The 12,961-nt window shown below is 45.0% G+C and overlaps 1 protein-coding gene across 14 annotated transcripts in view; it reads left to right on the top strand.

The window, feature by feature from the left end:
• DYSF (dysferlin) overlaps positions 1-12,961 on the top strand; it is a 328,923-nt gene that overhangs the window by 93,558 nt on the left and 222,404 nt on the right. For all 14 annotated transcript variants that reach the window (XM_006862906.1, XM_006862903.1, XM_006862904.1 and 11 more), the window contains 7 exons: positions 1,098-1,226; positions 1,649-1,711; positions 2,382-2,432; positions 3,973-4,003; positions 4,646-4,761; positions 5,861-5,987; positions 10,515-10,618. In XM_006862906.1, coding sequence (XP_006862968.1) covers positions 1,098-1,226; positions 1,649-1,711; positions 2,382-2,432; positions 3,973-4,003; positions 4,646-4,761; positions 5,861-5,987; positions 10,515-10,618 — 621 coding nt within the window. The remainder of the gene's footprint in view (positions 1-1,097; positions 1,227-1,648; positions 1,712-2,381; positions 2,433-3,972; positions 4,004-4,645; positions 4,762-5,860; positions 5,988-10,514; positions 10,619-12,961) is intronic.

Genomic DNA, 12,961 nt, shown 5'->3' with positions numbered 1-12,961 from the left:
AAAGCCTCATCTTTCTCCCGCGGAGCGGCTGGTAGTTTCGAACCGCTGACCTTAAGGTTCGCAGCCCGATTCGTAACCACTACGCTACCAGAGCTCCTAGAAAGAACAAAAGGATCACTGGGGACAAATCACTGTGAGAATTGTACCAGTGAATCACAAATTCCACTGCATAGAGCATTTACATCAGTCTTCCTTATGTGGTAATCATAAAAACTAAACAACAGAAGTTCTTTAACATGTGCAAAAAACTGCTGAGGTGGGGACTGGTTTACGTTTTTACAATGATCCTGCTTTTGGACTGTTGTATTTTATAGATGTAAGGAACTTGGTGGGGAAATCTGATTGTCTTTATAATGCTCTTCTGATTTTCTTTTCGTACCCTTCCCAGGGTACCTACAGTGAAAACAGTCCTTGAGATTTCTGACTCTCTCTCTTTGTCTTTTTTTTAATGTTTTATTGTGATTTATGTGATAGTTTACATGGGAGAACATTAGTTTTACATTCATCCTATTGTATACTGTCTCATTGCATTATCAACCAATGAAAGGGTATACACTACAAGCCTGTCCGCTGGTCGTCAGCACACAGTCCCTCTCCCTCTCTGTGTCTAAAGTCCCCAACTGCTCCATATCTCCATGTCATCATCTCTGCCTCCATTTCAGGCATCTCTGCTTCTTTGGGTTAGGGTCCCGCTCTCTGCTCTTCTCCCTTGATGGTCCCAGGGACTTCTGCTCCTAGACTGAAAAGTTAATCATGCCCCTCCTTGCTACAAAACATCTACCTTTACGTTTCCAACCCTCACAAGCAGTCCTGATAACAATTATTCACTATTGTATCACAAGAGACCCATCTGCATTTCATTTCATCAGCCTCGCCTAGACAGATTGTATACTACTCAGTGGAGATTCTACCTTCCTTCACGCCCTCTGAATCTAGGTTCCTTCTTGAAAGCTTGTAAGCCAGTCACTTCTTGCCTTTGTAGCCCCCCATTTTGGGTAGCCAATGGAGATTTCTTACTCTGTTGGGGTGAGGGTCAGAGGGCAGATGGTTCCGTCCTTCCTGCCTGTCTAGTCCTTTCTTCTTCCTTCTGCTTTCAGATCAGGATTCAGGTGATTGAGGGGCGCCAGCTGCCGGGCGTGAACATCAAGCCTGTGGTTAAAGTCACCGCAGCTGGGCAGACTAAGCGGACACGGATCCACAAAGGAAACAGCCCACTCTTCAATGAGGTACACACATTAGGTCTGGGTCCTGGGTGGGCCTTCCACACTGGGAGCCTGGAGCAGACACCTGGACAGTCATTGGAGGGTCTTTGTAGAGGGCCCCAACTTTGGGTTGAGATCCTGGGTGGGCTATCTGAGAGTTGGAGAATAGGGCTGTCTCTCTGCTCCACATCCCTGTCATCCTGTAAGGTCAGACACCCACCCTTCCCTGAGATGGCAAGCTCTGATGAAACTGCACGAGCTCATGATTCCAGTATCAACACGATGTTGAGCTCAATCCACAGGGCTGAGCTCAATCCACACTTCCTGCATGGACTGAAGTGAAGTTGACACCACAAAATAGTCAGACTTGTGGGCAGTGCTCACCCTCTCCCCAGCCTAGTGGGTCAGTGGACACTGACTTGTTTTTCTCTTTCTTGAACCAACAGACTCTTTTCTTCAACCTGTTTGACTCTCCTACAGAGCTGTTTGATGAGCCTATCTTTATCACGGTACAGTCCAGCCACCAAAGCTGTGTGTCATGCATGTCAGTGTGCATGTGTGCTTAGAGTGCAGCTGTGGACACATCAGTGTACTTGTACACATGTGACTTGAGGGTGTGTGTGTCTGTCAGTGAGCATCTGTGTGTGAGAGAGGAGAAGTGTAAGAAGGGGGCTTGTATGATGCGAACTAACTTTCAGTCAGTCTCTCCTGGCCACAGAAATGTTTGAGGCAGCTCAGAAGAGAGGCAGCAGGTGGGTGGGGAGACCCTACTGTCCAGCATCCCCCAGATGCCTCAGCTCAGGGCGCCTAAATCCCTGGTTGTGGCAGATATTCTGGTACTCAGTATATTTGTCTTTGTGGCTGTTTCCAGTAAGATTTTCTTTCTCTGAGCCTCAGTGTAGTATAATGGTTAAAAGTGTGTATTTTGGATCCACTGCCTGGACTCGATTAAGTGATAAGTGTTGGCTATTATTGTTTAGGGAGATTTAGATGGATGTAGTGTTTATTGTTTTGGGAGACTTAGCTGGGTGTGTTATTTTGGGAGGCTTAGCTGGGTGTGTTGTTTTGAGAGACTTAGCTGGGTGTATTGTTTTGGGAGACTTAGCTGGGTGTAGTGTGGCTCTGATGGGGCCTCACATGTACTTGTAAGTGTGAGTATTCATTTATCTTTCCTTCTAGGTGGTAGATTCCTGTTCCCTCAGGACAGATAGTCTCATCGGGGAGTTCCGGGTAATTGTTTTATTTGCTTTTGAAGGCAGTTCGTTCTCGATTATCCATTCATGGAGAAATTTGTGGATAATGCAGCATGTGACTAGTGCTTCAGAAATCCTGTTCTCCTGGGTCTGGGAAGGCAGTGTGAGGTTTGAGTTTGACAGCCTTCCTCTTAATTCTGACTGCCTCCGGCCAGCGGCACACCGACTCAGTACCCTGATTTAACTCTGGCTCTGGGCTGGGGAGTGGGGTCCGGATGTGGCTGGGGTGGGATGGGGGGGCTTGGGAGCAGTGGAGAGAGCCGGCAACCTGTAGGACTCACTGTGGAAAACTGAGAGCTGACTACATGGTTTCACTCAGAGGGTAGATAACAAATTGCTTAAAATACAACCAGTAAAATCATATGTGTCGGAGTAGAACTGTGCTCCATAGAATTTTCAGTGGTTGGTTTTTCAGAAATAGATCTCCTGACCTTTCTTCTGAGTGAAACTCTGGGTAGGCTTGAACCTTATAGTTAACAGCCAGGTGCTTTAACTGTTTGCACAACCCAGAGATGCATGACGTCAAGAACTAGTAATGGGGATCTCAATGGCATATTAATGTGATTTGTACTGATTTCCTCATTTTTGAATCTTCAAGCAGTTATCCCAAAGAAAGCGAAGGCAGAGGCTTCTTTTCACCTGTTACTACTCTCCAGATTAAATATGCATCCCTTCTCTGTGAGGAAGGAGCCCTGGTGGCGCTAGACGTTAGGCATTGGATCGTCAACCAAAAGCTTGGTAGTCCAAACCTAGCAGCCACTTCTCAGGAGAAAGACGATGCTGTTTGATCCCATAAAGATGTTTTGAATTGGAATTGACTAATGGCAATGAGCAGTGGATTCTGTGGGAAGTGCTCACAAGGTGAAAACCTGAATCGATTTTTCTAGAGAAGCCGTCTATAAAGAAATGGGTTCCAGGTTGAGTCATTCTGTAACAAATAGGCCCTTTACTGTATTTTGAATCGCTAACTTTTTGAAACACTTTATTCCTCAAACCTTCTCAAAACCAATCCCATTGCCATAGAAGTAATTCCAACTCATTGTGACCCTGTATAGGGTGTCTGAGGCTGTAAATCTCTATGGGACCAGAAAGTCTCATCTGTCTTCAGCATTACAGTGTAACAGTCCAGTGCTTAGCAGACAGTGCTCCAGGGCTCCATCTGTGAGTCTAAGGGCTAAATTATTTTGTTTTCCAGTTATGAAGATAATTAAGTCTTTTTATAGAATTATAAAACCCATGAAAGAATAAAAAAGAGAAGAAAAGAAATCACCCAAACCTACATAGCATTGTTACCAACCTGCGGTATTTCTATTCCTCTCTCTTCTCTTTTCTATGTATGGATAGACTTTACCAAACTGGGATGAAAACATAATCTGCTTTCTTCCTATATAATAGTATATGATGAACATTTCCCCACATCACCAAATGCTTTTCCAAAACTTGATTTAAATTACATTATACTAATGTAGCACTTCAGGGACACGGGTCTGATTGGCCTTTCCTCTCTTTGATTTCAGATGGACGTGGGCACCATTTACAGAGAGCCCCGTGAGTTGAGTTTTCATTATTTGGCCACATCCTTGCATGGGCCCATAACCCTGGTTCTGGAGGCTGCTTGGGGACACCCATTTGTGACGTCCATTTTTCCTCACTGGGAATTTTAGAATTGAGAAGAGGGGTTTGATCTCAGTGGTAAAAGCTACCGGAAGGTTTTCACGCTCCAGGTAAAGCAGGTGACCTCCTCAGGAAGGTCAGTCCTCACCTGTGCCCACAGTTGGCCCAAGTCAAAGATCCTAATTTTGGAAGGTCCCAAGCAAGGGTTTCTGGAGGCTGGAATTACCTCAGACAAGGACAGGGCATTTGGGTGAAAAGTCTAGGATTTCTCTGTACCCTGATTTCTGCCTTGGACTGGTCCTCCTTAGACAACAAGCCCCTGAGGGGGGAGAGGAAAATGACCTCTTCTACTTTTGTCCTTAACACCCTTATGTAGGGGTTCCTGATAATAGTTCTGGCTTTTGCCCATATGAACACTCAAGGTCCCTTCTGATTCTCCAGTTTGAGTCTTACCCCAGTGTCCCAGTGGGTGAGCCCTTCAACTTACTCACATATGACCCTAGGCTCCTGCTTGTGTTTGCATATGTGGGTCCTTCCAATTCTGGAGTTACCCATGGATACTGTCTCTAATTTTAGGACATGCCTATCTCAGGAAGTGGCTACTGCTCTCAGACCCTGATGATTTCTCAGCTGGGGCCAGAGGCTACCTAAAAGCCAGCCTTTGTGTACTGGGGCCAGGGGATGAAGCTCCGGTAAGTACACTTTCCTGAGTCTCAGCACCTTACATAGTGCCATCTGGTGGAGACACCGAACCACAACCCAAACAACATGATTTTCTTTCTGATTTAAAAGAATCCATATTAATTATCTTGATGACACTTAACAACAACAATAATATTAATTATGAGAAGTGTAGAGCATGTGGACAAAGATTTTAAAAATCACTCATAATTCTACCACTTAGAGATAGCTGTCATTAATATCTTGTGTATTCTTCCAGAAGGATGTTCCAACTGGTATGTGTATATTTTTTTACAATAATGATAGTATTCTACAAATATAGAACTATCATTGGATTTTTTTTTTTTCTTGAAAATATATCATCATTTTTACATGTCAGTTGTTAAACGCTATCAAGAAACTCTATATAGGGTTTCCAAGGAGTCGCTGGTAAGCTTGAACCACTGTTCTTGTGGTTCAAACCGACTTTGTAGTCCAGTGCATTAGCCCACAGCGCCACACCAGGACTCCTAGTAATAAGTCAGAGGTAGTAAGAAAGTGAAAGGTCTTGAGGATTGGGGAGGCATCAACATCTTTATACACAGCTTAGACCTCAGTCAAGTCAAACCCAATGCAACGCACTGCCATACAGTAAATTCTGACTCATAGCAATCTTACACAGAGTTTCTGAGGTGGTAAATCTTTATGGGAGCAAACAGCCTCATCTTTCTCCCAGGGAGTGACTGGTGGGTTTGAGCTGCCAACCTTGCAGTTAGCAGCCCAATACTTACACCAGCAATTGTTTTTAAAAATGGCTGGTATGGGACAGAAACGAAGGCTTTGTGAAACACGTGCTGTATGCCAGGTACCTTTGCATCATCATCATCATTATCAAAGTTAATCCTCATGACAATCCTGTGAGGTTAATATTACTGTTTCCACAGTGCAGATGAGGACGCTAAGTCCCAGGTTACGGAACTTCCCTGGGGTCACAGGTAGTCAGTAGCGGAGTACGATCTGCCTTTCTTCAAAATGTACCCTCTGAAGGGGTTAAGGTTGAGCTCCTAGAAAAAGAAGGCAAGACATGGTGCTGAAGAGCGCTTTCAGAATCATGTTTGATTTCCTTTGTAGCTGGAGAGAAAAGATCCCTCTGAAGACAAGGAAGACATCGAAGGCAACCTACTAAGGCCGACTGGTGTAGCCCTTCGAGGAGCCCACTTCTGCCTGAAGGTCTTCAGGGCAGAGGATTTACCTCAGAGTAAGTCTGGCACCCTCTCTCTGTATGGAGGCCCCCTAGAGCCAGGCTCTCACTGGGTCATTAAGAAGGCAGACTCTGTAGGACCAAAGCCTCTTCTCTTGGGAAAGAAGATGCCCAAGCTTGTGAGTCCCTGGGACCCTTTCTCGGTTCCTGTCAGAGCCTCACCCTTCTCAGGGACTGCTCCTCTGCTCCCTTCCTGCCCATCCCCCTTGACTTACCATCCTCACCTTAGGGTCTACTGGAAGCCTGTATAGGGCTCAGTTTTCCCTCACTCTGCTGCTGGGAGTTCCCTCAAGGACTTTTTTGGGCTTCCCAAGGGTTTTAATGTTCTTAACACAGAATATCAATCAAAGTTGAAGAAAAGCAATAAACGCTGGTGGAGTTACTGAGATGCAGGTGATCTGGGGGTTATAGCTGCCTCTGGTCTCCACTGCAGGCCTCCTGGGCCTGGCCTGGCAGTTTAGTCACTCTGTGGGTCCATTTTCTTGGTTCTCACCATGGTGCCAGCACCACCCAGACTCTCTCTTTAACCTGCAGTGCCGGAGCCCATTGAGTTACCCTCCCCTCCATGAAGAGTCCCTGGCCTGCAAATCTGCAGACGCTGAGCTGGGGATATGGGAAGGATTTGCTGAAGGACCCCAGGCACCCAATGTCACAGGAATGAAGAGCATTGGTCCAGGGCTGTCACCCACTAACTCAGTTTGTCCCAGACTACCCTGCTCCTTAGAAACCCTATACAGGGTCACTATGGGTTGCAACCTACTTGACGGCACTTAACAACACCACCAACAACTCTGGTATCAGCATTAAAAGTCCCATGTCTTGGAAAACCACTCAGTTACCTGCCATGGTAGATGGTGACCCACCCTCACTGTGTCCTTACTGTTGTCCCCCAGGAAGACCATTGTGGCCACTGCCTGACTTGTTACGGTGGCTAGCCCAGAACTTGATCCTCTCTGTGTTCAGTAACCACATGGAAAATTATACTGACTATTCTAGAGCTGTAGGTGTCAACCCTGACTGCCCATGAAAACCATCTCTAGGGACTCCTGGTATGGTGCTGTAGGATCAACACTGGACTGTGAACCACAAGGTTGGCAGTTCAAACCCACCAGCTGCTCTTTGGAAACCCTATATGGTTCGCTAGGAGTTGGAACAAATTTAACGCCATTTAACAACAAGAAGAAGGGAGTTTTAGGAGTTCCTGGGTGGCAAAAATGGTTAAGCGCTCAACTGCTAACTGAACAGTTGGTTGTTCAAATCCACCCAGAGGCGCCTCACAGGAAACACCTGCCTTTGAAAGGTCACACCCTGCTGGGCCCAGTTCTACTCTGACACACATGCGGTCACCGTGAGTCAGAATCCACTCGGCAGCAGCTGACAAGGCAGCTTTAAAAAACTACAGATGCCTGGACCCCACTTCCAGATATTCCTTTGACGGGTCTGATGGTGAGGCAGTGTTTCAGAGCGTGCCTTATTGGCATTTAGGTAGTCACTGTCCACAGCACAGAAGAATCAGCACAAACATTTGCAACTTGGGTTCCTGCTTACAAGTTTTACATAAAGCTTAATAGTTATCTTTTTTAGAGTGTCTTAGTTATCTAGTGCTGTTATAACAGAAATACAAGTGGATGCCTTGAACAAATTCATTCTCTCACAGTTTAGGAGACTAAAAGTCCACATTCTGAGTGCCGACTCTAGCGGAAGGCTTCTTTCTCTCTGGGTTGTCTCTGGGGAAAGGTCCTTGTCTGTTTTCAACATCTGTGAGTCCAGCATTCCTTGGAGATCTCCATGCCTCTTAGTGTCCATCTTCCCCTGGATCTAGGAGCTTTGCAGTGCAGGGACCCCAAGTCCCAGGATGCACTCCACTCTTGGCTCTCCTTTCTTGGTGGCAATAGGTCCCTCTAAGCTCTGTTTGCCTTTTTTATATCTAAAAAGAGGCTCACTTAAGATACTTAACCTAATCTTGTAGATTGTACCTGGCCTCATTGACATCATAGAATCGACCATTTACAACACATAGTATAATTACATCAGATCAGGACTGATCACATCTGATCACAGCATGGGGAAGGTGATGACATTATATTGGATCTCATCATGAGGGATTATTGCTGTTGTTGTTGTTAAGTGCTGTAGTGTCTGTTCTGACTCATAGCGTCCCTAGAGTTTCTGAGGAGCAGTTGGTGAGTTTGAACCACCGACCTTGTAGTTTAAACCGACCTTGAGGCCCAGTGCTTATCCTCCAACACCACACCAGGACTACCACATCTTAACTGTTAAACCCCTCCCTGAGAGGCCTGGCCCAGCCAAGTTGACACAAAGCCTTAAGTATCATAGAGGGTTCTGAGTTAGGTGAATGATACCAGTAGATAAAATGGGTTCTTTCAGTTTAAGCTTATTTACTCAAAGATAATTTTAAAAGCTTTAAATAAGTTGTAGTTAGCAGCTGTTTTATAATAGTTTTCCATTCCGCAACTTATACACATTTTGTTTTGGTCTTTGATTGCAGTCCTTTCCACGGAACAGCACTCTTCCCACTTCCTCCTTGGGTTCCTGTTTCTGATACCAATAGCTCTTCTTTCTTTTCCCTTCCTCCCTTCTGAACTTCACTTTGTTGTTGTTGTCAGGTGCCATTGAGTTGGAACCGACTCATAGCGACCCCATGCACAGCCGAATGAAACAATGTCCAATCCTGGGCCAACCTCACTACCGCTGCCACACTTGAGTCCATCAATGATGCCACCTGGCCAATCCATCTCGTTAGGGATCTTCCTCTTTTTCTCTGACTGTCCACCTTACCCAGCATGACACCCTTCTCCAGTGAGTGTTTCCTCTGGACAATATGTCCAAAGTATGAGAGACGAAGCTTAGCCATCCTGGCCTCCAAGGAGCACTCTGGCTGCACTTCATTTTATAGGGGGCAAATCCTGTTGTAGGCATGTATTTTAACACCTATTTAACACATGAGTTAGGGGTTGTTAAGTGCTGTTGAGTCAGTTCTAACCTATAGTGACCTTGTATAGGGTTCCAAGGAGTGGCTGGTAAGCTTGAACCATATTAATCCACAGCACCACATACATTTAAGGTGAAGGAATTTTAAGTTTATTTCTCTGTAATGTTTTGTAAATGTAAATAAGAACAGAAGAGGTAGGTAAATAGAACATAGGTAATTTCTAACTCCTGGTGTGGTGCTGTGGGTTAATGTACCAGACTACAAAGTTGGTTAAACTGTAAGGTCGGCAGTTCAAGCTCACCAGTCACTCTTCAGAAACCCTATATAGGATCGCTATGGGTCAGAACTGACTTGATGGCACTAACAACAGCGGTTTCTAATTGGTGTTAACCTCTTGTAGACATTAGTTAGTTTACAAGGGATTTTCAAAAGTTCATTAGAAAATTCCTTTATCTTTCAGTTCCATTTTCCCACAAATTTTTGAAGTCCCCTTGTAGAGCTTTTGTTTTCCTCTTTCACTCTCTCCTTCATATGCATTGTTGTTGTTATGCACAGTTGAGTTGGTTCTGACTCATAGCAACCCTGTAAAGGATTTCCAAGGAGCACCTTGTAGGTTTGAGCTGCCTACTTCTGGTTAATAGTCTAGGACTTACCTAGACTACTAATGGTGCAACACCATTCATATGCATATTGTTAAGTACCTTGGAGTGGGTCCTGACTCATAACAACCCTCTATAGGGTTTCTGAGACTGTATATCTTTGTGGGAGTAGAAAGCCTCATTATTCTCCCCCGGAGCGACTGGTGGGCTTGAACCGCTGACCTTGTGGTTTGCAATCCAGTACTTATCCTATGGAGCCACTGTGTTCATTCATATACATACATACATATGTTGTTGTTGTTGTTGTTGTTGTTGTGAAGTGCCATCGAGTCGGTTCCGACCCATAGCCACCCTGTACAGGGTTTCCGAAGCTGTAAATCTTTACAGGAGTAGAAAGCCTCATCTTTCTCCCGCGGAGTGGCTGGTAGTTTCGAACCGCTGACCTTAAGGTTCGCAGCCCAATTCGTAACCACTACGCTACCAGAGCTCCTTATACATACATGTACTGAACTGGTTAATTTCCACAAATACCTTTACGTACATACATACATATACGTAAAGGTATTTGTGGAAATGAACCAGTTCAGTAAAACGTTTGGTTTGGCACAGCATGGATTCTAAATGTAAAAAAATAAAGCAGAATGGACTTACTGTCTGAGCCTATCTCAAGCACTGTGCTCATGGATTTAAAAGAAAATGTCCAACAGATACCCACATGGCATATTATAACACCTCCCAGGCCCTTCCTGGTTTGCTTTCTGCGTTTAGTGATAACAGATTTCTAATCAGTCAGTTGGCAGAGCAGAGGGACAAATAGTTTGGGGCCCCAGTGTTCTGACAATCCTCCCTCCCACAATCCCTGGGCTTCAGGGGCTGAGGAGACTTCTTCTGGGAGTCTCAGGACTACCTGGAGATGGGGTTTAGGAGGTGGGGTGACAGATGGGCAGTGACTGACAATGTTCTCCTCCCCAGTGGACGATGCTGTGATGGACAATGTGAAACAGATCTTCGGCTTTGACAGTAACAAGAAGAACTTGGTGGACCCCTTCATGGAGATCACCTTTGCAGGGAAAATGGTAAGAAGCCAGGAAGCAGGTGGGTTCTCATTGGAGGGTCACTGCTGGGCATCCCTGTGGACTGAGTGAGGTGTGCACACGGCCCCCAGCTCCCACAGGGAATGGAGCACCATCCTGGTGGCCCTCATACAATCCCAACTACCTGGGGTGTCTGGATGGACAGAAGTGTTTGGGAGCAAAGTGAGTAATAGCCTCAGAATCAGACATATAAAGATAGGGAAAGTGGGGTTTTAATTTTTTTTCTTCTTTAATGTGTTGTAAAAACACAAGAATTATTTTTAAAAACTTGTGGCAGAGAGAGCCATTGTGGTAGGGAGCCCAGGTTCTTTCCTTGCAGCCTAGAAGCAGGGCTTGCACACACTTGCTCAGTTCTGTTGATTTCTGTCGGGAAGGTGTGGCTCCCTCGGCTCTGCCCTAAACAGGCCAGTCCTCCCAGTGTGCCCACCTGCCTGGCATTCTCCCCACAGTCCCTTCATTCCCAGGCTCCACACAGAGGGCCCTCAAGGCTCTAGTGAGCTCCTACCTTGCCCTTCCACTCCAGGGCTCCCCAGGTCTCTGAACTCTCCTTGTTGTCCCATGGACACGTTGAAGGATTTATTTTCTCTGTCCTAACCCACCCCACTTCCAGGAGCCTCAGTCCTAATCAGGGGCCACATCAAAGGCAGCCCCCGCCCCTCAAGGCTAGCTTCAGGCACCGCTAGGAAGGTTCCTCTCCCTTTCCTAGAGTTCCACCTGCTACTGAACTCAAGTTGGACTCGTTGAGTTGGATGACTTGGGTGTTGTCTTAGGCTTCGTTTTCTAGAGAAGCAAACCCAATGAAATATATATATGTTGTTGTTGTTAAATTCTGCCGAGTTGCTGTAAAATCCTATTGTATTTTGTTTCATTGCAATGATTACAATCTCCTCCATGCTTCAACAGTATTTGCGTCTATTCCCGCTGGTGTTTTTTTTTGGATGTACACAAAAACACTCAGGAATATGTAATAATTTAAACACCCAAAGGGCACTTTCTGCAAGCCTGCCTCCTGGCTGCCAGCATGCAGCCTTTCTCTTTCCATGAGTCTGGAGTCCTAAGCTGCTCTCTGTCTCCATGTCCTCATCTCTGCCTCCATCTCTGGAGTTGTTGCTTCTCTGGATAGGGTCCTGCATTCTGCTCAAGCTTTTCTCCCTTGGTGATGGAGAATAATTTTTGAAGAGCCCAGTCCAGTTGTCCTTGTTCTGGGTTTGCTTGATTGTTTCCTCTGGTCTTATTTAACTTGTTCCTCCAACTCCTTTATTTCCAATGTAAATTGTAAGTTAGATCTAGAGACCGGATAAGATTCGGATGGATCATCTTGGCAAGCATGTGTCCTACATGATGCTCCATCATATTACATCAGAGCGGGAAGCAGTGATGTCAGGGTGCCCTATCATTGGTTGGTGATAATCTGGTCACTTGGTTAAGGTGGTGCCTCCAGATCTGTCTGCTGTAAAGTATTTGCTCCCTTCGATGATGAACAACTCTTCTCTGCATGATATCTTGTTGTTGTTGTGTGCCTTTGAGTCAGTTCCCACTCATAGTGACCCTGTAAAGGGTTTTGAGGAGCGGCTGGTGAGTTTGAACCACCAACCTTGAAATTCAAACTGACATTGAGGTTGAGTACATATCCTAAGGCTCCACACCAGGATACTTGGCACCACGTAAATCTGTTTTCAGTGATGTCTTATCTAGTGGTTGAAGCTTCCGTTGGCCTTGCCTGGAGAAGTCATTGCACTTGGGGCTGCAAAGTGGTGGCTTTCTAATGATCATTTTAGTTTCATTAACTGGCAATTTTTTCAAAAGAAGGATTATCCTCTCCCTCTTCCTGTGTTACTGTGACCTTGGGAGTGGGGGCAGGGGTGGGGGAGTCTCTTGGTTCAATGAGTCAAGCGCATGACTGCTGACTGAAAGGGAGGAATAGTGGCAGTCTACTTTATTATTATTTTTATTTTTTAATTTTTTTTAGGAATACAAGATTGGTTTAATATATCAGACTCAATTAATACAGTATGTTATATTTCATTTTCTGTGTCTTTTTTGAAAAAGCTTTCTCTTCCAAAAACACAAAGAATTTGTCCTGCATTATCTTCTAAAATTTTAAACTTTTGTCTTCATATTTAAAACTTTGAAATGCTTTCTCTTCATTTATGGTATAAAGTTTCAATTTCATTTTTCCCATACTGATAAAAATTAGCCAGCATCATAAATAGGCAAGTCCTTTGTTTACCTACAGATTTGCAAAGCCAGCTCTGTAACAGATGAAGTTTCTTTATACAGCGTGGTCTGCTTCTGGATTCTCTGTTCACTTTTTTTTTTTTTTTT

The sequence above is a fragment of the Chrysochloris asiatica genome, unplaced genomic scaffold, assembly GCF_000296735.1.
Source record: "Chrysochloris asiatica unplaced genomic scaffold, ChrAsi1.0 scaffold00052, whole genome shotgun sequence".
NCBI classification, from domain to species: Eukaryota; Metazoa; Chordata; class Mammalia; order Afrosoricida; family Chrysochloridae; genus Chrysochloris; species Chrysochloris asiatica.
The sequence above is the reverse complement of the archived record's forward strand: the minus strand, read 5'-3'. Positions and strand labels throughout refer to the sequence as shown.